This window comes from Dromaius novaehollandiae, chromosome 2, assembly GCF_036370855.1.
Source record: "Dromaius novaehollandiae isolate bDroNov1 chromosome 2, bDroNov1.hap1, whole genome shotgun sequence".
Classification (NCBI taxonomy): Eukaryota; Metazoa; Chordata; class Aves; order Casuariiformes; family Dromaiidae; genus Dromaius; species Dromaius novaehollandiae.
This window is the reverse complement of record NC_088099.1, coordinates 93,550,373-93,577,050: the sequence shown is the minus strand read 5'-3', so window position 1 is coordinate 93,577,050 and position 26,678 is coordinate 93,550,373. Positions and strand designations below refer to the sequence as shown.

General features: G+C 34.9%; 1 protein-coding gene across 3 annotated transcripts in view; it reads right to left on the bottom strand.

Moving 5' to 3' along the window:
* The window catches only part of ATP9B (ATPase phospholipid transporting 9B (putative)), a 179,679-nt gene that overhangs the window by 91,190 nt on the left and 61,811 nt on the right, over positions 1–26,678 (bottom strand). For all 3 annotated transcript variants that reach the window (XM_064506907.1, XM_064506908.1, XM_064506909.1), the window contains 2 exons: positions 17,771–17,865; positions 9,589–9,669 (listed from right to left, as the gene is read on the bottom strand). In XM_064506907.1, coding sequence (XP_064362977.1) covers positions 9,589–9,669; positions 17,771–17,865 — 176 coding nt within the window. The remainder of the gene's footprint in view (positions 1–9,588; positions 9,670–17,770; positions 17,866–26,678) is intronic.

The following is a 26,678-nucleotide window of genomic DNA, read 5'->3' as shown; positions in this document are numbered from 1 at the left end:
TGAGGGGCAATGATTACTAAAGTGAATAATAAATTCTATATAATACCAATAACCCAAACCTGTATCTGTTTTTCATCTCTATTTTCAAAGAGCTGCCAAGTACAGGATTGGCTGTTTAGAAACCTCTTTGTTTCTAACAGAAGAAAAATCTCCAAATAAGCAGATATATTTGCATGCATACTTCAAAAGACCCCTACACATAGCAAGAAAACAATAGCTCTTTTCTCCTAAATAAAGGAAAACCATTGTTTAAAAGGCATAAAGAACCATTCTACCAAAAAAAGGGGGGGGGGGGAGACAGAGGATATGGCATTAGCTTAAAAAAAAAAAAAATCAATCTTTGGAATCAAGACTTATACAAGAAGCGAACATGCCCTCAAGAACTGTCAATGTTCTTAAAGATTAGACTTTGACTGAAAAAAATGAATATTTCTGGATTCTTACCTAGGGAATTAAAACTACACAGTTGTTTGCCAAAATGCTACCAATGAAAATGCATTAGATTTGAGACAAAAGCAGCGAGAAGCCCTGCTCTAACAGAAATAAAATTACACTTCATGTAGGAATTATCAATAATTCGAGAGTACGATAAATAGCGGATGGGAGTTTCAATCTCATGCTACATAACAGCAAAAATACTTGATATTGGTGTTTCTACAGAACTTTCAAGATATTTAAACTTTATGTTTTGCTTCAGATAATAGAATATGGTGGGTGTATGGTAATAGAATATGGTTCTATTTCTGTAAAAGAAATAGATTACTTCAATTTTAAACCCTAACTGATAGGCGAGATGGACACATACGAAGATTTGGTACTAGGATCAAAAGCTGGACTTCCTTCGGCTTTTCTCGTATTCATATTGTAGGGAACAATGCAAGAGTGCTGCAGCCCTGATTCTCGTATCTAACATATGAAATTAGTCATGATTTTTAGGATACCTGGAGGTCATAATCAAACCTGATCCATGGAAGGCCATAAATGTCAATGAACCCCTGTATTTCAGGTAACAGGTGTCATGTTCTCTTTTCCTTTTCTCTAGGCCCAGAATTGCCTAGCTGTAGAGAACAACAAATCTCTCTGAAACTAAATCTGAAGGCAAGAATCAATAACTATAGTAATATTCAGAATTATTGGCAGTATTGGTAACATATGAAATCTTGATATTTGAAACATTAATTATTAGAGGAAAATTCCATCTAGCTCAAAAAAATATAATTTGTGATATTTATCACTCATCTTTGTAACATTTGGTAATTTTCTTCTGAGATAAGTATCTTTGCTAGGGTTCATCCACTGCTGAAATTTTTGATAGCTTTTCTTAATTTCATAATGTTTTATTCCTGTTTTGATTTACCACTGTTTCTGGATTATTAGGATTCTGTGATTAATTTCACCTTCTGAAAGTCTAGTTACAGAATCACAGAAGAGACGAGGTTGGAAGGAACCTCTGGAGATCCAATCCAACCTCTTCAGTTCAAAGCAAGGGCAATTAAAGAAGGTTGCTCAGAACCACGTTCAGTTGGGTTTTGAATATCTCTCAAGATAGACTCCAAAATCTCTCTGGGCAACCTGTTCCAGTGCTTGACCTCCCTCACTCATCTGACCACCCTCACTGTAAAAAAGTTTTCGCTTTTGTTTACACTGAATTTCTTGTACTTCAGTCTGTGCCCATCATCTCTTGCCTTTCACTGGATACCATTGAGAAGAGTCTAGCTCCATCCTCTGTACACTCTCCCTCAGGTATTTATACACATTGATAAGGTCCCCCGAGCCTTCTCTTCTCCAGGCTGAACAGTCCCAGCTATCTCAGCCACTCCTTGTAGAAGGGATGCTCCAAGCCCTTAATCATTCACTGGACTTGCTCCAGATGGCCCTGTCCTTCTTGCACTAAGCATGCTGAAATTAGATAGGGTACAGACACATACTCCTAATTAAAAATTATCCAAGAGTACTATTTTTTTCATAAGAATGCTGAAAGGGGAATACATCCAGTGAGAAGTTCTCACAAACAACTTAAGAGTTTCGGAGTCTCTGTTTCTACAAGGCTAGAAACAGGACACGGACTGGCTGTATGCTAGTCAGAAATAGATACAGAGTGAATTAACTCCAATTGCAGTTTTTTCAGGCATTGCTGAGACTAATGGGACAACTTTCCTGAAATTCTTTCATATTTACAAAAGGCAATCAATACCAATTAGCCTTTTGTGATCAGAGTGGAAGGCTGCCACTTTCACGCCAAACAGTGGATCTGGCACCAAACAGGAGTCTTAATTTCACACAACTTGCCATCAGATGTGCAGATTATTCTCAGTCAGTAATAGACAAGCTAACCTTTATTTTTTCCTAGTTCACAAACTGTTTTGCATAGTTCAAACTGTTTCAGCTTCTTTGATTTTTACAATTTTAGCTACCATCACACACACAAAAAAGGAAATTGTGCTCAAGTATTCTGAATAATTCTGATATTTGTGAAGTTTCTCATCGCATCGCTAGGTCACCTGAAAACCTATGTGTAAGTGTACGGTCCACCAAGTTATAAGTACCTCTAATATACTGCATATTTATACCAAGTCTGTTTTCTGCTGCTGGTGCAATTCCATCTGCTACACAAAGTATTTAGGAAGACAGAAGCAACATTTATAACACTCATATTAGCATTAACCATGCCAACTTCACATGAGGACATGAAGTAGGGCTAAGTTAAACATCTGCCAAACCTTGACAGTTCAACTAAGGATTTCTAGTTTTCATACAAGATACCTAGAACGGCTAATTGTGAGGAGGTTATTTCCTACAATGGCCAATTGTACAATTTATATTACATCTCTCTCAGTTCCCTTGATACTTCAAAAAGCTATCCACGTCAAACGATTAGAGTAAATACTGAAAAACAACACCTTTGTGGCTTTTCAGGTTGGAAGCCAGGATAGAAATAAGGAAAACAGAGACCACGAAGTCTTCTTAGTACCCATTAGTTTTTCCAAATCAAGGCTGCTATACATTGCATCATTCCATACCCTTCTGTGGGGGGGGAAAGAGGTGGTGAGACAGTAAAGCACAACAGGAGCTGGGAACAGCCATGTTATAGGGATGTTCCACACTGAAAAACTCATCCAGGACATGGGCAGAGGAACAAAAATTCTACCTTGTGCAGAACAACTGCAAATTTAAGAAGTGTCATTCTAAATAAGATTATTTACTTTTTGTCTAATTCTGACCTTCAGTGCTGCCGTTCTTCCCTTACGGAAGAAAAATTCTTTTATGTAAACAGACTCACTACTGTGTTTCATAGAGCAGATAATGCGAAAGTTTGTCAGAGAGGCCCTCAGCAGGAATGGAGGATGATGTGCGCTACCGGAGTGCTGACCACAGAGGCTACAGATTTCAACCAACTGCTGCAAACCCACAGAAATGGAGCAAAGGCGCCAATCTTTTACAATCAAAATACAGCCATAGGACACACATGTGAATCAGATACTTGAGATGAATTTAGTCTCAATACATGAAACAGTTTTTGTATTTTGCCATCAAAAAACCTCCATGAAGAATACCTGCTGGCCTCTGTAGGACTACCAAAGAAACCCCACAAAGACTGAAGGAAGCAGTTTCCTGTCTGCCATTGACTAAAACTGCAATCGTACAGAGCTACTCATTTTTGTACTACCTTGAACTTTAGCATGAAGAAAAAAATATGAATTTTGATACAAGCATTGTACATTTAACTAGATATTAGTACAAAATTAACATAGAGATTTAGAGATACAGAAAAGCTGTAAAATTTAGAAGTCTGTGCTGCTATGCTATAAAAGTATTTTTTATACTTTTATATTCATAACTTCAGATAAGACTAAAATCAAGACTTCAAAACAAAACAGCCACACAAAAAACACACAGGATTTAATAGTGATAGTGGGGTAATACTGAAGTTTAACACATTCTAGGAGACTAAACATCCATGGCATAAAATGAAAAGCCCTTTTATGGATAAATAATAAAATAACAGCTTAAAAAACCTGAAACTGAGGATAGATGTAAACCATTATTTTTCACAGTGAAGGGAGGCCATCTTTGGAGTTCCACAGAAAACTGAACTGAGACTCATGCTACTCAAACAACCCAGAAAGAGTGAGGTGACAGAGCAATAAAAATTTCAGAAGCAGTCTACAGGAGCGGACAGATGAAATTCCATAAAGTGAAATGCAAGGTGATGCACACAAAGAACAAACCACCCTGACTTCGCATACAAAGTGATGAGCTCTGAGTTGATCATAACCACACAGAAAACCCATTCGGGGGTATTACAAATCTACCATCTTACCAGCTTAGTAATATTCAAAAAACAAACTGAATCCTAAAAATTAGTAGGGGAGAAAGAGAATAATCAAGATTACTACTATGGCACTACACAGAAATCTGTAGTTTGTCCACATCTTATCGATGTAGTTCTAATCCTTCCCTTCCCACCTCCTACTCCAAAGAGAAAAAAAAAAACTGGTTAAGTGTTCAAAAGTGCAACAAGAGTGGTCAAAGTAGCTTCCATATTAGATTGACTAAATAAACCAAGACACTCTAATCAGGCACGTGACAGACACCTATGAAATTACAAGTGATAGAAAGGGAAGATACTGCTTGCTTGCTGTCTCTTTCAACACAATAAAGAGGTCATAAGTAAAGCCAGCAGAATTAAAACAACTAAGGCAATTGCACTTCATAAAATATGTAATTAACCTGTAGACCTTCTTACTCTTTGAACGCCAAAAAGTTACACAGGTTTGAGGGAGGGCTGGATAAGTTTAAAAGGAGAAATTCATTCCAAGTTACCTACGAAAACCAGGTGTGACTCAGGAAGTTCCCACACCACAGGCTGTTAAGGGACAGGAGAGAATTACTGTCTCTTCAATGTATTCTTATTCTCTTTCCCACCAGTCTGCTTTTGGCTATTGTCACAAACAGGATATTAAGCTAGAAGATCCTTTTTTCTGAGCTAGTGTATTCCTGAGTTATTAGGTTTTAAGACAATAAACTGTGAAGTTCTTACACACTGTTAGCAGAAATCAAAAGCCCTGCAGCACTTATGGGGGGCTGACAATAGAGCCAACAAAAAAAAAAAAAAAAAAGCCACTTGTCTGTGTCTGCCAGCCAACCACAAAGACTAGCAAAATACCTCCTTTAAGTCATTCAAAATCATAAGACACCTAATCAGCTAAATCTCTTTCCATGCATGCCATGCTTATCAAGAGAATGGTTTGGTAGATCAGTTAGCTCCTACTTGCTTCTCTATTCAGCAGCTTACTTCACCACCCTTCCTTCACATCTTTCTGCCTCATGCAACCTTGCTGCCTTTCTACTATTTGATTTACCAAATATTGCACTTTCATTCCCTAAACAGATGATGACTTAACCTTATTTTTGGATTTACCATAAACTACCCAAATAGGAAATAAAAAATATATACTTATGGATTGGCTCAGCTATTTCATGTTATTATTTTTATTTTTTTTGGGGGGGGGGGGGAGGGGAAGGCAGGAGAGCAGGAAGATGGGGATAGGAGGAGCATGGAGGGGACAAAGACTAGTTCCTGAATGAGACCAAATCAGTGATAAGGAAAAATAGGTCTGCAGATTTTCAGAATGCTACTGCAGCTAGCAGAAGAATATGTTGTGGAACAAACAAAAACTATCACTCACTCTAGTAGCAGGAAATTGATATACAAGAGTTTTTTTTGTCCAGCTAACATAACTTCCACTGAAGGTCTGCTTGGGTTGAATCTCATTTGGTAGCTATGTGTTTATTGGTTCTTAAATTCTGAATTAAGATCATTACCAGAATAGTGCAATCCTCACATTGCATTCAAGCTTATTGCATTCAAGCTTTTTAACTTAGGCTCAGTTCTTGACACATACAGATCACAGAGTTTTAAATACTCTACAGTTCCTATTCTAGGAGATTTGTCTATAGCTCTTGGATGTACAGAGAAAAAGGAACAGATGACCAGTGAAATAAAAATGAATATATCCTGCCCTCAGTTCTAAATTCACAATACAGCTGACCAAAGGGCTTAGCAAATCTCTGGTAGGCATCTAAAAGGTCTTCAAACCTTGAACTTGCTAGAAGAGCTTTCAGAGCATGACAGAGGACTTAAAAGACCAAGCAGCTAATCCTTGAAAGAACCAGTGCATCACTTCCATCACATCTTTTCAGGCCCTATTCCTATGATAGAATGAAGCACAGACCACAGATGATACCCACTTTGTAGAACAATAACATCCAGGGAACTGGAAGAACAGGCATTAGTTCAGTTGCAGCACTAAAAGAGGCCCCTGTCCTCCCCCACCCCAATCCCACAGATAATCATTTTTGCTACATTCCTTAGAGTAGCATCTGTATTTTTAACATGGTCAGATTAGTTTTCACAGACATCGGCTCCCTAGTCTGGCTCTTCACATGGCTATTCGTGCCAGCACAAGGAAGGTAAGTAAAACAGAGTCACAAAACACAGCACTAGCTCCTTCAATGACAACAGAAAATTAAGCCAGATCAAAGTGAACACAACCATTGTGTCAAAAGAGAAAGTTCTCTAAGATCAAATAAGAAATCAAAAAACAAGTCAGCATTCTTTCTACTGAAAATGCATGAAAAGCCCAAGAAAATATTTATAGAATTAGCTTTAAGTCAGAGATGCAACACAAAAAAACACTAATCTGAGCTCACAGCTCTATATGTAATTTTCCAAAGTATCAACAGTTACATGCAACAGGCTTACATCAAGACAATTTAAGTATTTGAGCTAGAAGGTGATATTTTGGAGAAATTATGCCAAATAGTTCTGTATCCTAGTAAAAATAACTTAGTACAGTGGATTAACTAAACTCAAGGGAATCTGTTCATTAAGTTCCTGTTGCATTAGGAAAGTTGAGATTTAAAAATATTCCCAAACTAAGGAAGAGACTGAGATGACAATGCAAAGCTACAAGATAGGAGAAATTTAAAGGAAAAGATTAAGTGAATGATGAAAAAAGGAGCCAAATTTAAATGAAAACCAGCCATGATCAAAGCAGGAAAGAGACAGTTTCCATGATTCTGAAAAGAAGCCATTAGCGAAATGTAAATAATCCTGGGCAAGCCACTACACACTGATATAACGCTCCACAGTACTCTTTTGGCTGCTATTAACAGAAGTTGGGTTAAGAAGTGTGGCTAGCTTAGATTTCTTTTTCTACAGATCCATGTTTTTCTCATGCTTTTTCAGAATTAGTTTCAGAAATAGAATCCTAATGTATTAAGCCTACTGTCAGACAGAAATCCTCTAACAGTTGTGTTTGTGTAAATCCCTACTCTGTGCAGCACTATTTCAAAATATCAAGAAATGATATGGATGATGCCCTGAGAACAATGAAACAATCTCATGCATTTTCACAGACACCAAATTTAGCTAAGCTCTCACTTCCTGGTAGAAGGTCTAAGAAAAGAGGCAAGTGGAAGAGGAGGATTAATTTAGATTACCATTTAAGGGCCAGGTGTGATCTTTCCTGTGTGCTCATGCAAGGGCACACCCTCGTTTTCATGCATGGGCTGCATATAAAGTATCAAAATTCAGGGAGGAAGAAGGGAAAACAACCGCATGTGAAGCTGGCAGACAGGAAAGACTACAATGGAGCTTTAACTCCTCCTGATATAGCTATGCTAGCGTACTACAAAAGGTACGTTCTGTCAACTATCAGGCTGGTAGTGAATATATTTCTCACATAGAAGTATTTGAAAGAAGTTGTTCCCACATAAAAATTCTACAGCTGTGCACTTAACTTTCTTGTTTTTTTTTTTTAAATGGTCATGCACTTTTTGAAATTATCTAAGTTTGTCTTCTACATTGTTAGCACTCTATCTTCATAATGAAAAAAAAAAAAAAATCAATGTGCTATTACCCTGTCAACCTACCCCTGCAGGAATTCTTTGAACATCAATGCCTAAGTAGGAAAAATGTATGCATTAGCATCACTAAGCACACTAATTTTTTTACTTTAACATAAAACAGAAATTAGATGCGAAAACTGATTTAGTGTAACAAGCAAGGGTTCACAGTTGAATTGGAAAGATAAATCAGTAAATAAGTTTCCTAAAGCAACATTATGCTTGGCCAAATTTCTTTTTTTAGAAGCTTTTTTTTGTTATCTTCTGCACAGTGATGAACATGTACAGTGCAGTGCATCCAAATCTGAGGGCACTGTCCTCAGCTGCATGCACACTCCAATTCAGTTTAAACTACTCGTCCTTCATAAGCAGTCAAAACAATGCATCTATAAACCTGAAAGCCTAAGATAGATCATGGTTATTTACACTTATCAGGAATGCTTGAATACTACTGCTTTTATTACAGGTACAAATGGAACCCGCAACAGGGAGCAACTGTTTAATAATTTCCTGATGTCTCAATTACACACACTGGAGTTGTTAAAAAGGCTCTGAGGAGTTCAAATTATATTTAGAAAAGTATGTCTAACCATTGGGACAGGAATAACATGAATTTTACAGCTGTTAATAGCAGTTTCATTTGGACAATTGGTCAATACAAAGTTTAAGTAAACACTGTTTCTTATAGCTTTGCTAAATTGTGGGCAAGTGACATTTACTCCGTAGGCAGCATGAACTATAACAGGTATAAATTGGTCTTCAGCAGTGAACAACTGCAATATCTCATTCATCAGTGAACTTGGAATCGTGAAATGGAATTCCAAACACTGAGCAAAATTTATTAACAATTTGAGTCGCTTGGGTCAAAAAAGCCTTTTCTTCACCCCCACAGTAGTTAATTCTATCAAATCATTTCAGAACCTTAAACTGTCAAGAGGAGTGAGTCTACTGTAATACGGAGTCTGGCTAATATAAACAAAACAATCACTATATCTGCTCATATAGCACTATAAATCTGCAGTGATTTTTCTAGTAGCTATTAGGACACACTGCTTTAAACAGTTAACTTTTAACAGGTCACCTTGTGAATATAACAGAAAAAAGTCACAAAAATGAACACAAGGTTTTGGTCTATTTGGTCTTGAACTTAATACAAATGGAAAAAAAGTAATAAACCCCCCTCATAAAGGGCTTTTTCATTTCATTTTATTTTTGAAGATAGCTAGTACTTCCAAAGTTCAGCCTTATCCTTGAAAAGGCATGCTAAACAAGGTATCTTTTTATTGCGGATAAACTAGCAGTTGCCTTGTCTCAGGCTACTGAATATATTCAACTTGCAGCATTTTCTGACATATATAAACAATATATAAGATGCTTGGAGATAAACTGACATGTACTGATGTATAAATGGTTTAAAATAAAAACATTAACATGAGGTCAATAGGTATCCAATTCTTGGATTCTGCTTTTTTCAGATAAAGATATGCTTCTGGTCTTAGTTTCCTGCTATATATATTTACCAAAATATCATGCATATATAGTATTCCTGTTGTAGGGACATGGCAAATTCTCCTGCAAAGCTAAGGAAAGATTAGGTGTAGCTTAGACACTTAAGTATAGGTTTCAATTACATCGGAAATGGGAAAGAAGTAGAACTTATTTACAGACACTACTTACCCGCGTGAAGGTACCCTCAAAACTGTGAATATCCAGCTGTGGCTTCTGAGCATAAACATAAGCATTGATTGAAAAAAGATCCTGTAAAACAGATTAAACTGCTTACTATTACTCAAACTAAAATTTAATTACTTATTCTGATGAACCTTTTAATGGTAAAAATTCCAGTTTATTCCTCCCATCCCAAAGTTAAAATGATGAAAGTTTTACCCAGCTAAGAAATAGGTCTTTCTTTCAGTACATCTTGCTATAAAGGAACCACATCCAAGAAGATACTCTAAACTTGCTGTCAGTTCACTCACTAAACTGTTTTACATTAATAACAAGAGTTACAGAATCTGATCTATTTTATTTTCTCTTAACATTTAATTTCTAGTAGTGTAACCTTAAAATAGTATTTTCCATATATTTGTTCCTTTAAAAAATAAATTAAATGTGGTTTAAAATCAAACTGGAAACAAAATTTTCCTAGCAAAGAAAAGGCCAATATAATATGACGAAAACAATGAAATTGATTAAAGTTCTCTTAAATGCTCAAACACTCACTGTCCCCCTCTGCAGACAACCCACAAGAAACTCCAACTTCAAGAAAAGCTGGACACTTCGGCAGGATGACCCACATGCTTGAAGTCAGGAACAAACCTACCTAGTCTAATAAAACTAGGTCTAAATGGTACTACTACTCAAGACTGCAAACAACCCACAGACTTTCCTCCTCTAAAACTAAGAAGAATAAGAGACTCTTAGATGCTACAGTAGTGTGCTTTATACAGAGATAAGAGTATAGTGTAAATAAAAAACAACAAGATGATTTTAAGATCTTAAGAGCTGTCCCTGGAGGCACAGGGAGGACCATCTTAAAATACTGAGATATGTTTTTCCTTAATTGTTTTGTCAGGAAATTGTTCTGAAGCTTCTGCCTTCCACAGAAAGAATCCGTCAGACTACTTGTTGACAACTGCTATAGAGGAATTTTTGCTCACCCTCACTAAAGCAAGCATTTTTGTGCTTTCTAGATGGGCAGGACCAACAGCAGGTAAAAGATTTCAGCACAAGTGGACCACTCATGTATGGATCCTCCTTTGGAGAGGTGCAGATGCTTGAAACCAAAACCAATAAACCAAAGAATCATAACCTGTGATGAAATGTAAGGGTTTACCTTCTCACTGTACACAACTCCTAATTATTTGTGTTATCTCCACCTTTATTATGGGATCAACCTTGCGAAATGCATCAGACAGCATCTCTGGGGAGCAGATTACAGGTTATAATGCCCTGTTCATGCTAGCTAGAATGTGCCATCTTTAAAAGTCGAATTAATTTTATAGTCTCTTTTATGGATGCATAACCACACCCTGGCTCAAATGTAGCTATTTATAAAAGCTATTTATAAAATTTATATATAATTTTCTGTTCATATTTTGAACATTACAAAAATCAAATAAAGGGCACGATCATCCACTTAAGTGTTAACATATCTTAAAATCTGACCCATTTGTATCCTTTTAATAATTACTCTGATAAAATGACTATAGATTTTTGAATACTAATATATTTCACTTTTTCAGATCAGTGAATGTACTTATTCAGATGTTTTATATTTACAAAACATGTTTTGACTAGCTTTAATATAACTCTGTATATATCACTGATTTTGTATTTCAACTTATATTTTTATTCTGTAGACCAGAGGTGTCTCTTATTTCATACAAGAACACAAAGTTTTTCACATGCCTTATAAAACATGAATCAAACCTGAACATTAACTCTCACAGATTATCTTTATCTTAAACCATTAGTCATTTATTGTAGTCTTTCACATGAAGTTTCATTCACTTCATCCTTGTTCTTTCAATCTACTTTTCATCAGCTTCACAAGAAATAATTCATATGAAACTAATACACATGTGGTGTCTTATATCTTCATCATTCACTTCTTCCCCATCTGTTATCACTTACAATTTAGCTAATCCAGGCTATTATGTGCTTTATTACGCAAAGAAAAATAAGAGTCAGTACTGGATAGTACAGCAGAAAACTAATACCACACACATACTCATATACACAATAAAAACTGCTAGTGAAATGCGTCAACCAAAAACTTCTCTTTCCAAAGAATGCCTTAGTAGGAAACAATGTTAGAATAAAAGGAAGCAAAAAGATTCACTTTAAGTATACTGACATTTGTACAGTAATATATTCTCCTGCTTCCTAATCTTTATGTATTTGCTTCTATTGCGAGATCCTCTCTCCTTTGTTATATTTCAAATGTAAAAATTTTTTACATTTGTTTGGTGTCTTCTATTTTATATTTTAGTTCTACTTTTGTATTTCTGATCTAACACCTAAGCTTTTCATATTTTCCTTTTTTTTTGTAAAAAAAAAAAAAAAAAGAATTTAAACTCTGACAAATTCTCTTTTCTTCACATTCCCTGCATATTTGTGGCAGGCCCCTAGAATGTCAAAAACTAGAACCAATAGAGTATACCAAATATGGAAGGTTTTTCCCCTTAAAACTGAAAAGTATTATATAAACCTGTGCTCTGAGAGGCACGTGGTAATTCATTGTCATTTCATTCATAATGAGCAGAAAGAGATGTAATACAAGCACATTTAATACATGCTCAGTAGCTTTCTGAAGTACCTTTTTATTATGGAGGGGAGGGAATTGCTACACTTGGCAATAAAAATTTACCTGGTTAGGCTAATTCATTACTTCCCCTTATATAAAAGCAGGAAGAAGGGAAATAACCTTAAACAAAGGATTTTATTTAAATTTTATTAGGAAACAATTTTTTTCATTAATGATTTAAATAATGAGGAACTCTGTCTTCATAAAATTTACCTTCAGTATAGAATAATTTTCATACTATAAGCACTGAACTGCTGGTTCTCTGAAGTCAAAGAATTCTACCAGTATGTTCAATGGGAACAGGATTCTACATCTAAAAAAAAAAAAACTATGTCACATTTAGGAAATAGTGATGGCAAATGACCTCTGCTATTTTCTTACTCTAAGGGAAAAAAAAAAAAAGTAATGCAGAGAGAGAGGTTATAAGAATCCTAGATTAAAGAAACAAAATGGATCTCAAGTAATAAAAATTAAATTATTTTAAATAAAACAGTAGATGAGATTGATTTTTAGCTTGATGACATCAAGCATTTTATTCCCTATCACCTGCAAATAACCATTCAGAAGAACATATTTCATCCATCTACATGGAAATCCAGGAAATGACTTGATGATGGTACAATAATGAAAATGTTCCCTTTTGCATTTCATAATACTAATTTAAAAAACAACCTAAAGTTATCAATAACATAGAAAAATCTTGTCTATCAGGTCAAGGGCAACATTTGTTCACCTTACTTAAAGATCATTAAAATACATTCTTAATCATAACATGTAGTTCATTACAAATAAAATTGCCTTTGGTTCAATAAAACTAATTAAATGTAAATGGTATTGTTTACTGCTGTATGGATCTTCTGAGATAAATCAGCAAGTCACCATTTATTGAAAATTACAGTGACCTCACTGCTGTTAATAAATTTACTTGATCACACAAGCTAGAGAAGAATGTCTCAGAGCGGGTGTATATTGTCAGAAAAAAACTGCCCCACATATTACTATGAAACAGCAAGAAACCTAATCTGGGAGTTACAGTATTTGATGCTCAGCCATCATTAAATGACTTGTTGAAATTTTAATTCTCTGATCACATTAAGTGGTTTAGGAAGACAACAAAATCTGTACTGATCATCTTTGGTGGTGTCATCTGTTCTTTAAGAAAAGCTCTGAAGGTCTGCAGGTTTATTTATTCCAGGTGTCACAGTGGGTAAGGTTACAATGCTGCTCTGCTGATGTGACTGACAGCTCATGACAACACAAGATACTCACAACCTCTACACCAGATAACTAAAGAAATCAAAATCAATTACAATTACGGACAGCATATTCCATCAAATATATGGCCAAACTGCTTAGTCCACTTTATGCTCAAATTACACAGATCATTATTTTAAATTATTCAAAATACATTGTAATATGTAAAATATATATATACACACACACACATCATATGCTTCAGCTTTGAAAATGCCCTGCAAGCAGCTGGAGCAGGCATTGTAATAAAAGTTGATTTAAGTGTAGAGTCTCTGAAAGTCAGGAAAGGCACTGCTGTAACCAACTACTACTCCGAATGGAAAGTTCGTTGGAATCATTTGATCCGCTACTGTAAAAGCCATAACATTAGCCCAGGGATGCTGAGGGCAGAATGACTGACCCCAGAGAAACAGCATCTCACGCCACTCTACGCTTCAAATGGGGTCTTTTTGTAAAGGGAACCTGTCCATTGAATTACTGTTTTTTCAAACAAATACACATTTAAGCTAAGAAACCTAACCCATTTTAATAGCCAACCATACAAATATGAGCATTTAAAGGCAGTATTGAATTAAAACTTAAGTTTCATATGTCTAAATTGGACAAAACTAATAGAACTGGTCTTGTTTCTATACAATACTTAAGCACAGACACAGAACATTTTATATTATGTTCCATCCATTTTCTTTACTGTATCTTGTCACTAATGCAAAATTTAGCAAAAGCAGCATGCACTTGAGACAAAACTCAGTTTATCACTCCTTACATGGACAAAACTTGAGCTCAGTTTGAGGTCGGTAGGAGCAAAGAGCTGAATGGAGGGGCCATCAGTGTCGCATTACCACTGCTATTTTACCAATAGCCCAGCAGGTGGCAATGAAGAATTATTGCAAGAGAACCATTCCAGCCTTTTTCTTTCCCTTCTTTTTTTGCTCCCAGACTAAGACATTCTGTAATTTATAAACTATCACTGCATGCACAATAAAACAGACATATTAGAAGAATTTTACTAATATACTAACTATGGAAATGGCAATATTGACAGGTATGATACAGAATTGATAGAAACAGGTACTTATCACATCAAAATGGTCTGGCCTTTGAGAAGGTTCATTTGCCAAAATTCCTTAAAGCAAAGTAATTTTCATTAATTACTTGATTTAAAATGGCAAAATCAAAACATTTGGATAGGGCATTTTGGGCAAGGAATACCTATTTTCACTACTTTGGGGCAAGCATGAGGCACAACCCATCTTGCAGAGCAAACATCAATGGAATGAAATGAGGATCACTTTTCTAGCAGTTCCAAACTTCTAAGAGAAGGAATTGCCTAATTTTCCCAGCCTCTCATAGAAGAAAGGGAAACCAAAGTTGATCTCAGACTGGAGCACAAAGCTCTGTCCTCTACAGATTGCTTCAACCCCAAATTTCTGTAAAAGCATTTTTAAGCCTATCAAAAAAACTTATGTCCCCATACTGTGTGGGTAAGCAAGATAATCTTTCAGTTACTATAAAAGCCTAGGGTGAGAAGAAGTCCACTTAAAATGGATTGTTCAAGTTATTCTTACTTTATAAAAGCTGCTTCAACTATTTTTCACTGTGTGTATAAGAGAGCTCAGATAACATCCTCTGAAAAAAAAAAAAAAACAATCAAGTATTTTAAGCATCCCTTTTTGTATATAACTTGGGTGCAAAATTTCCAAGGGTGCCAAAAAACAACCCTACATGTTTAAAGCATATATCTTACTGTTACTGTTAACTCTTTCCAAAACCACACTTTTACTGTAACTATAAAGAAACAATTCTGCACACTGCATTATAATCTTTAACTTTTAAAAATGAACATGCACAGAGCCTATTTATAGATACAAATTGTGATCTAACACAATTTATGACTCTATTAGGAAAAATAGGCTCTTGGAGTAAAATAACTTCAAAATGTTATTTTTATGTTCGTCTGAAATCCATGGTTGCTTAGATTTTCATACTAATCTTATGAAGTTGCTTGTCCACAGAGATTCTTCAGATATCAAATAGCTCTTGCATATCAGCACCATCCCAGTAAAGGCAAGAGTGCCTTCACAGGAACTAAAGAATTGCCAATCTGCTTCCCAAAGGATTGGCAACAATGTCCTGGACTGTGAGCTGGGCTGTACTTTCTGTGAATGATGTGGGGGTCTCCTAGAAAAGAGGGTTTGCATTTGGAAGCACTGAGCTACCATTTCCCTTGAAAATTCACAGGTGGGGCTCAGGAGCAAAGCAGACCTGATTTAACCATTGCAAACCATCCAAAACCAGCTAGGAAGCAGCCATTTAAAGTGATCATCATCATAGAGAGAAAATCCCAAATATTTCCTAGCAACTAGAACTTAGACATATAAAGCTAATGTATAATCTTTTCTGAAAACAGCTGTTTAGGCCAAAATGTTACAGGCAGGAGAGTGAGGAGGGAACCAACAAATGTCAATGGCTTGACCAAGCCATGTAGTACAGAAATTGAGAGGTAGTTAAATTTACTGGGCAGAAAGCATCAAATGGAGTGTCAGTTATTTAGGGATAACATGTCAACTTAATGTGGACTAAGTTTTTACGTAGTTGTCACTATCTGAAAAGCACTAATTAATTTTTTTTTTTCCAATCAAAACCAGGTAGAGAGTTGACTGGTTTTTAGTTATCAAATACATGCATTTATGTCTCAAAAACACATTATGGACATAATTTTTGTTAGAAAACAATATAGGACAATGACTAAATGATAAAACTAAGAGAAGATAGTTTTCCTACTATAAATACTAAATTCATCTGCAAGTTACACAATACATGTTAAAGACTGTTCCTGCACTAGAACTCATCTTGGAGAATGATAATAAATCAAATAGAAATTGATTCCATTTAAAAAACAAAGTTCCCCATACACTGATAAGCTATCAGATTTCCAGTTTAAACATGTCTACAATAAACAGTCATACTTCCTGTTTTTCATTAGCAATTACAAGAATTTTACTCATGTTTTAGGACCAGTTTTATTTAAAGGCGTTCTTTCCACTGCCTTGTCAACCAGTTTTTTTTTTTTTTTCCAAATACAACAACCTTCAAAATGTAACTCACAGATTTTGATACTGGCCTTTCTGTTCAAATTCTTCAAAACTAAATTCAATTTATTAATACTTTGATTCCCTGAGTAAATCAAAGCAGACTGGGAAGTATTTTGAATATTTTTACTAATTTGGTTACACTTAACGAAGCCTTTATCCAATTGAACATGACTGGGATTTTTTGTAGTTCCCGAAATGAATCGTGGATAGGCAGTCAAGCAAAGTTAAAGGTTTTTCTGGGAATACAAATCATATGACCATTTAGCATACACCAGAATGAATGCCAAGTCAGTAGCGTGCTTCTAGGAAGACAATCAAACCTCCAATTCAAATTATATTTCCAGTGACAGACCAATTAGAACCATAAAAAGTTCTGTAAAATTTCTTATGTGCAAAGGACAATACTTAGGTAATTCCACAAAGGATGAACCAGCAAGAAATGTAATTTCTACCCACTTAACACATTATGCAGAAAAAGTTAGTAAAAACAAGACGAAAGCAACATATCAGGGCAAAGATTTCAATCCCATTAATTCTTTAGTGTCTGAGGATTTTCATCAGAAACTTCTGACAGCCTGCCCATCAGTCAGATCACCCACAACAGCTTTATCTGTGACTTTTACAACAAATACATACATACACATGCCCCAAAAATACACACATTCAGACAAGTGTTAGGAAGTTCTCCTTGCATGAACTTGCACACTTCACCTAGTTAGACCAGAAAGCTGCCTGACAACAAAAGCACTTCACCTTCCAAGAGCGGACTGCTGTCTCCCCAAGCTTTAAAGCTAAGTGATTGGAGCAATGGTTCCTGAGGCAAGAATGATCTGAACTTGCAGCGTAACACTTGGTTGAAAACACTACCATTGTGATATGCTTCAATGGAGTATGGATCACAGTGTGGATCACAGCAAGAACCATTAAGTTATAAGATAAAAAAAAAAAAAAAATCCAGTTCTGTCAGTTCTGTCTCCTTTTCTTTTCAGTGTTAAACCAAAAATATTTGCCTAACCCAACTTCTCACTCAGCATTCAGCAGAATATCCATTTCTTATTTATTGCAAAAACTAGAACTGCATTAACAGACATTTTCCCATTATAAATATACTTATAATAACTGTAACAATCTTACGTAAAAAGATATGTATATACACACATGTATAGAAGATATTTTAAAAGCAAATAAATAAAATGCTTACCCCCAAAGCTGGCAATCTCTGTGTACAGCTGACAGCAACCTTTAGTTTCCAGTCTGTTTCTCCATCGAGCTGGTCAGTTCGAATGAAACATGAACCTTTAAGTTATAAAAAGACACCAAGCTATTTTTTAGAATTCATAAAAATTCAGTTTGGATTAAAAGAAAATTTACAGATGTGAGAATAAACTGATTTAAAAACATGTTTAAATAAATGTCCCACATACAAGAGGATTGATACTTTGGAATGTCTGTGTGTTGATTTAACGCTTTCTGCCAGGAATGCTCTGGATATCATACAATAGTTTAGTATAATTTTTCTGATAAAATTAAAAACATGCTTGTTTGTAAATGGGGGAAAAGGGATCCTATATCAGGCATCTTAAGACTATATAAATGTCACCTCCAAGAGATCTAACTTCACTGAAGTTGAAACAGATTCCATTTTCTTTCTTTTTAAAATTTGGTCACTTGTGCAATTCCAACATGTGAGAATAATTACAAAATGAAGACATGCCTGTAATTTTTGTCTTGTTGCTTGTATGAGACATCACACCCTTGCATTGCTTATATTTTCCTTTTTTTTTGTTGGATGCCATTCAAAACAGTATATAGGGCCCCAACATATTATCTTTAAAGGAAATAATTTTAAGTTACCTGTACATCTCAAGGATCCAAAGCCAAAAACAACTTGTCAATACATGCACAACAATTAAGATATGATGGAAGCTCAAGCAAGATACAGACTCATTCATACTGAAGAAAATTGGTGGCACCAATTTGCAAACTTTACACACAGAAGACTCATTTCCAAGATTTACACAATTACTGTCAGCACAGGAGAAATACCTGCCCCATGTAACTAGTGTGATTGATATGGCCACATCTTTTAGTTGACCTTGCTTGGGCAGGGGAGCTGGACTAGAGAATCTCCAGAGGTCCCTTCCCACCTCAACTGTTGTGTGGAGTGCTACATAGCTTACTAATGTAAGACAGCATATGAAATTGCAAACCTGCTAAAAACATGTATAAATGGTTAAAAACTCCAGCTAGCTTACAGCCTTTAAAAAACTGCAGTAACATTTTAGCAATACTCCTTGTAGTTGCTACAGTAAAGATGCCTTAAATATTTCTAAATTAGTAACTACAGCTTCCATTACATTACAATTGAACAATTTTATACACTATAGTTTGCTATTTTTGATTTCACACTCATAACAAGATTTTTCTATTTATTTGTAAATTTTAAACAACATATATAGACATGTATGTGTCCACATGCACAATTCCTTCAATATTTCAATCAATCCTAATGGAAAATAACAAAGTAGTTTTATCACTAGAAGTGACATGGTAACAATTAAACTAAAAAAACACTGGCAGAGAAGTTTACCCACTGAAGTCTTCTTACAGAGAAAATGAAACAGAGGGCTAAAAGCAGCATATTTAATAGGTAACATAGCAGAAAGGGTATCTACAAATGAATGCAAAGTTAAGAGAGATTTTTTTCAGGAAGCAGGCTGACAAGGTGCCAGGAAGAACGTTCGGTTCAGTGCCCAAGTCCAGATGAATCTGGTGTCACAACCAAAACATGTGGACCCCCATGTAAGTAAAGCCTAACAGAACCCAATGTTTTATTTATCAGCGCCTGTCAATTTAGCACTTCAATGACCGTCTTAAAGGACATGTTTGAGACAGAAGCCACCTGAAGTTATATCAGACTTGAAGATAGCATTTTTACACAAGAGTCTTCTGAAAGTAGCTTACATACCTTCATGTAACAGCTGTACTTAAATTAAGTGCATATTAAGTAAAAGAACCTTTAAATCTTAATGTAAAAGGCTTTCAGAACACATACTTTAGTAACAGTAAATTTCTTTCAAAGCTCAGAGCTGCAAGTTACAAAGCTGTACCTAAAATAAGTTTTGAAAAGCTGATTTGAAATTCTTGATAGGATTCCTGATGGATTTTCTTCTAAAAATAAAACACTGTAAAGCACTTTTCAAAAAGTCCATTGACATATACAGCATTATAATTAGGACTGAGGTATCTAGCACCACGTAGAAATACCACAGTTTCACTGCACTTTTTATCCATGGCATACATCAGTCTACTTTCCATCATACTCTCCCTATACAAGACATTTCATGGTTCTCTTTACCCTTCCTGTCAATGGCTGCTATCATCCATCAATTTCATTTAGAATTATACTATAGATCAATGCAGTTCAAGACCAGTGTGGCTCCTGTGAATGGTTGACTGCACATATATTCATTTAATAGAGCTCACACTATGACATGTATTGGCCAGCTGCATTTCCTCTCCACTTCAGCAGTTAATTTCATCAATAACTTATCTCATAGCCTGTTTCCCTTTTATCCAGAAAAAGGGACTGCTTTGTGCCAAGTCAGCTTTCAATAGTGAACACAACAGCAAAACTGAAACAATACCCCCTTCGCTTTCAAATACTTCATCAGATTTGACTAAGTAACTTTAGCTACACTATGAGATAGTGATTTTAAGCCTGGCTTAGCTAACATACAAACATGGAAGATTGAACATGTGATCAGAAATGAGTTGTGTAAAAATCAACTTCCTCTCCAAACCCCAGAACCTAATGAGAACCAAATATTTCCCACTGCGCAAGACACATGTACTTCACCTTTTAAGCACATTCGAGTCAGCAGTACATATAACTTCAAAAAAAAAGTACTTAACGGAATGTTAAGCGCACAAATATGACTAGGCGAAAAGACGACCTATACAAATCTCAGAAACTGCTATTCCCTCTGTATTCATTGATAAAGTGTTGAACCTGACAAAACATTATTTCCCAGCATGCAAAGAATCAAAATAAAGTTTTAGTTACTCTTATAAGTATTTAAACTCTGTGCCGCTTAAATAAAAGTCATTTTAAGTATTTACCAAAGAATTGTTAACTACAGGAAAATAATAATCTGCACTAACACTGGAAATTTGTAAGAGGACAAATATTTTTTCCATGGGGTTAAATATAAAGGTGAATGAAGAGATTAAGGTATTTATTTTATACAAGAAGGCTACTCAGATGCTCATTTCCTATAGACACTATACTGTCACCCAGGATTAGTGTACAAATTTGGACACAGTGAATGTCTCAAGTGTTTCTGCCTTTATAGTGAAAATTTTGGAGTCAGATGAATTATAATTTAAGGGTTGATCTAAACCAATTACATTGGGTTTAAGTTCAATCATTTATCTAAAGTGGTGCATGCTTCATGTGAGCAAATTGAAATGAATTTGCAACTACCTAATATCCATTTAATCAATTGAAGCCAGGTGTAAATCAATTTAGAGAGTGTCCATGCAAGGTGCTGTATCAATCCAACTGAACTGATTTTTTAAACCATTTCAGTTGAAATCTGTGAAATTGGCATGCTTAGACAAGTCCTAGGACTACAATTCCATTTGTTGGTTTTTAGCAAGAGTTCAACTATAAATCTGAGGCCTTTCCAGAAGTTAGCCTATGGTGGCTTTTTGTGGGGGGGAAAAAAAAAGCACCCACAGTACAAAAGATGAAAACCATTTTAAGGACCTGAAGTAACTACATAACTTTAAAATATGAGGATACATTGTCATTTATAAACAGATCTCTTGCTTATGTATGAAGCAACAGAATATCTTATTGTGAATAAGAAAATAATTTTCTTCTGAATAGTCATCACTACTACATATGTTAACCAAAGAATAAATAAATATTCAAATACAGGTTTTATCAGCTTTCTTAGTGAAATATGTTTCATTAAAACATGTTAATGGAAATATATCCACAAAGTTATCCATATCACAACAAATGTGAACTGAAATCATCTTCTATTACTTTGACTTCATCAAAAGTATTCTCATTCTAGAAGGCTTTTTCTACCTAAGAATTTTCTTGTTACAACCTATAGTGAAATCCATGTAACCAGAAGCCAATAACTTTTACTTCTTTCCTATACAGTAACAGTTTTAAGATTAACCATTCAATTTTATGGCTTAATGTTTGTGATGGCACATAAAGAGAAACCTGCTTGTTTATACTGAATTCATTGATCTTAAGACCTCCTTAAAATAGTCTCAGAGTTTACTTACAAAAACAAATTTCTCTGAATTTAATACAGATCTATTTAGCACAATAATATTCAGATTTAAAATTAAAACATTAATATTTTAAAGACACAATCACACCTAAAACTGTGCAAAGTTAAACAACAAATGTGCCTTGGTTCAGATTTTCAGCAGATGCACGCTGAAAATATAGCCATTTTAAGAGCTGTTTTACATGTTACTAGGATATTGAACACAAATGTAAATTTTCAGTAATTTTCATGGTGTTTAAAAAGTACGTAAAAGCTTATCTATTAATTTAGGGCCACCACACATGTGGCTAAGATTTGTCAAAGGTACTGTGCTCAATATAAAGCTAGCAGAATCTTACCTACTCTGTGCATCTCTATGTGGATTTAAGATTTTATTCAGAACATACATGTAGGACATAACACGTCAAATGCTTCTGGGCATAGCTTATACTTACTGCACATGTGTATGGCTTGTTGATTCTTCTGTGGGCGTGCTTACGTCTAGAAATCCTGAAGAAAAAGGCCCTCAACAAAAGTTTTCAAACTAAAGACAGGTGGTGTTTGGAGAAGGCTGGTCATGTTTAGCCTTAAACAATTTTATCATAAGCTTCCCCTTACCTAAAATTATGTACTAGCATCACATAGCCAAATCTTGTATTTGTTATACCAGCAAAACTCCTATTGATATTTTACACATTAATTTCTTTACATGTATATAGTTTCAATCTCCTGAAATGCTATAATAATGTACATAAACCTTTGCTGCCACCAAACACTTGAATTATGTTTGCATACACACTCTTCAGCAAATTGATAACAGCTTTTAATACAGGCTTCTGGAAAATAGCACAGGCTTCTGAAAACAAGCTACTACTTGTGCTGCTATATATTTTCTAAATCTATTCTAGCTTACAGGGGTTATTTACTCATGTCATTTTGAAGAGAAATATTGTTATGTATGAATTAAATTATTTATTATTTTTTCCACTTTCAAATGTTGTTGATGAGCAGAAAGAGTGACGAGCAGAAAGATGTACTTGTTTCCCTTAAAACAATTACCTTACTAATCAGCCTGCTTACCAGCTAGTTTGTAAAGAAAGTGTAGCTAACATGAGAAACACCCAAATGCAACATTGACATACAAAGAGCAATCTTATTTTGCAAACATAAAATCATTTAAATTATTTTCTGCTGAACTGCATCATCTGCTTTATGTGGAAGGCTATTATGAGGAAACAAAAAACTGATCAAAGTAACACTTAATATTTGCTATGACTGTGGAAAGAAAAAAAAAAAAAAATCACTGCTACCCTGGAGAAACTGGTTTAGTTTGCTGCAGAAACAAAACTTAACCATTCTCTGTGTCATTTATAGAATCTCTTTTGTATTACATAGTTATTTTGGAAACTTCTTTAGCCAAAGGCTCTTTAGTACGAGAGAGGGCAACAGAACTTCCCTTCGCAGCCGGTCAGTGTCATAAAAGAATCAGAAGTAGAATATCCTACCAGTTACACAAGTAAGACCTCCTGCTCTTTGTTAGCTCAGGGAATAATACTGTTGAATAATCCAAGACTGGGTAATTAAATCCAAGTATCTCCAAATGCACGCATCAACTCATGGGAAGTCCCTGCAGATCAGATTCTGAAAATATCAAGGAAAAATTTAGATAGATTGTCATAAGACAGGGCTTCACCTTGCTCCTTGCTAGCAAAGTCTATTGGCCTTGTTTTTATAACATAAGAGAAGGGGAGAAAGTGTGCTAAACCTTACAGAACTTGATTTCCAGGGCTAGCCAGGCTTCTTATCTAATAGAAACCATGAGAAATTAAAATGGTTTTCTTGTTGTAAAATGAAAGTTTAAACATTTGTAAGAAACTATGCCATTCATCCTGCATCCAGAACTTAGTTTTCATTTTCCCATTCTTGGTTCCTGGCCAGGAAGAAAGATCTGAGAAAGAGGCACTGAGTCATGAGATGAGACAGAAGAATGAGGACTCTAGAATTCAGGGAAAAAATAGGGAATAACTTTTTCTGACTAGCATTAAAAAAGTAACAAAGGGAACAACAGCACATCCTTCTAACAACACTGCAACACAAATACTTCGTCCTTCACTACTTCTCTTCTTGCTTTGAGCAGTCACTTACATCAGGTCTTGTTTTCAACTACACCTATTAATTAGCGTTTTAAAAGCAAAATTATTTTTAAAAAGGTTTCCATTTTTAAATTTAAGAAGTACATTCAAATTCCTCCCACAGAGGCTTAACAGTCAACTCACACACAGTACTCGTTAGAAGTGTCAGTATATACAGTAAAAAATAGGATACAAATAGTCAATAAACACATGAATTCTGAAAACCTTATTTAACTTTCTCCTGGAGAACATTTAAGTTACCAGGTTTCTGCTTGCTGATTTTTGCCAAATATCAGCAAGCATAAAAAAAGATTTGCCAGTGAGCACTAAATAGAAGTTATAGGTATAACTCAAATATGCCATAGAAGCATTTTAATGTTACACTGTGCTAAAGAGGCAAACAACTATAATTTAATTGTATCTAACAGATATGCAGAAATATGCATATTTTACAAGACCCAGTGCCTCAGCCTTGAAAAGGTATCATTTTGTCTGTGTAAATACAGGGTTTGATTCCACTCTGCATTACAGATATACAAATTGAAAAACTGTAGAATGTGTACACTTAAGTTAGTCTAAGAAACCATGAAGTTAAATTACATTTACTTTATTTAACATGTAATTGACAAAAATTCATGTCAGTCATTCATAACATGGACAATGTTAAACCATTATAGTCTGCATTCCTCACGCAATACAGAAATCTAAGTAAATAACATTACATCCACCTTCTCTCAAGAGTTGTATCCAATAAATTTTTTTTACAAATGAGAACAGCAAAAATGAATGCCTTTTAAGCCTTGGCAAAACTGAATTATTAAATCTGTCTGCCTCTGTCCTATTACAGCCTACTTATGAATACTTGATTTTATTTTGTATAATTGACAACAGTTGTCAGGAAAGGAAGGTTTTAACGGCAATCAAATTAAGATCAACTGGTGTAAGTGTCACAGTGAAGAGCCTGTGTCAAGTGTTGATGGATTAATTGATGGGTCACTGTGAAATAGGGCACATGGAACTGTCATAAACAGCTATAAATTATCTTTAATATTACCAGCCTTCCTGCTATTAATCAGTATCCCAAAAGCACTGAAAGAGATGGGTTACTAGAATATATCCAACAAAGGAAAAATGGATACTGACTTTGCATACCTAACATCAGATCATTTACCAACAACTTAATTTTTAAATCATTTATATGACTTAAGTGACTATGTGCATGAAAATTTTGAACTGATGACAAGATGAATAACAGCACCAAGATGACGTGTTTGAGTACAGAGTTTCGTTTACCACTATAGGAAGTAATTTTCAATTATGATAGCTTCTGGTGGGGATAGGAGAAAGCAAAACATCTGAATCATCCTGAACATTTAAGCTATAATGCCATCCCTTAGGATGTAAGTAAAAAACGTAGTAGCATTTATACGAGATGGATGAAGTTAGTTTTAAAGCATTAATTTCTCCTAATACCAGTGAAAGAACTGTGTGCACTTAAGATATTTGATCTGAATTAAGAAACCCATGAAGCAATTGATTAATTGGAATTTAAGCCATCAGTCACTGGATCCATCAACAGATTCATTTACATTCTAAACAATCAGCTGACGGTCTTATAGGATACCATGTATTAATACACAGTCAATATGATACCAAACTCATCACAATTCCTTATTGACAAGCACATAGATGCTTTTAATCCAAAGTTGATCACATTGCATATATTTTTGGATTGCTATATCGATTCAGTACGCTCTAGGAATTTTTATTTTTTATTAACATTAAGGATTTTTTTTTTTTTTTAAATAGGTAGCAAACAAAGCTCCAAGGCAAAAAAAAAATCTACATTCAGAGTCACATTCCCAAATTTTAGCTTATTGATTCATACAATTTTTGGATATGCATAAGGACACTAAAAACATTAATTGGACAAAATAAAAGTCACAAAAAAGGTCAAGATATATCAATTTATAAAATGGTAGTAAGTAATACTCCCTTTCTATTTAATAGGTTTTGATGTTCCATTTTGCTCTATTATTCTTCTGATGTATACTAATCATCTCCTTCTGGAGAAAGACAGTGATACAGAAACAAATCTGACTTATTTACACCTTTATCTGGAACATGCAACTTCATAAAAGCTTCATCTAAACAGCTTGATGACTGAGGTGGTCAAGTCTCCCATACAGAATGCTTAAAATACTGAACAAGTTCTGGCTTCACTGTTTCAGACCAATAAAAAAGTGAAGGAGGCCAGAATACCATTTTATGATGGTATGAAAACTGATACAATACTTGGCAGGTGTCAGCTATCCTGTTAGATTTTATAAAATCACCAAAATATTTTTCACTGATACTAGTCCCTGCTTGCATCTGCTTACCAGTCTGCTATTCTGGTTGTTTTTATCATTTAGAACTGCAACAATCTACAGTGATCTATCCCATGAATGATCCAAACACACCATCAGATTAAAGTCAAGCAATTTCAAGAATATTTCCAGTCTTCCTGTTCATTTTAAAACAATTTTGCTTGCATCCTCGACATATTAGTTATACTTGCTACATATGTTAGTGATAGAAGTGTGTTTCTTACAAGCAGTAGATGACACATCTTCCTTTGTATGAATCAAGGATGAAATTATTTTCCAAGAGAAACAGTTGTAGCATAGTAGAAAAAATC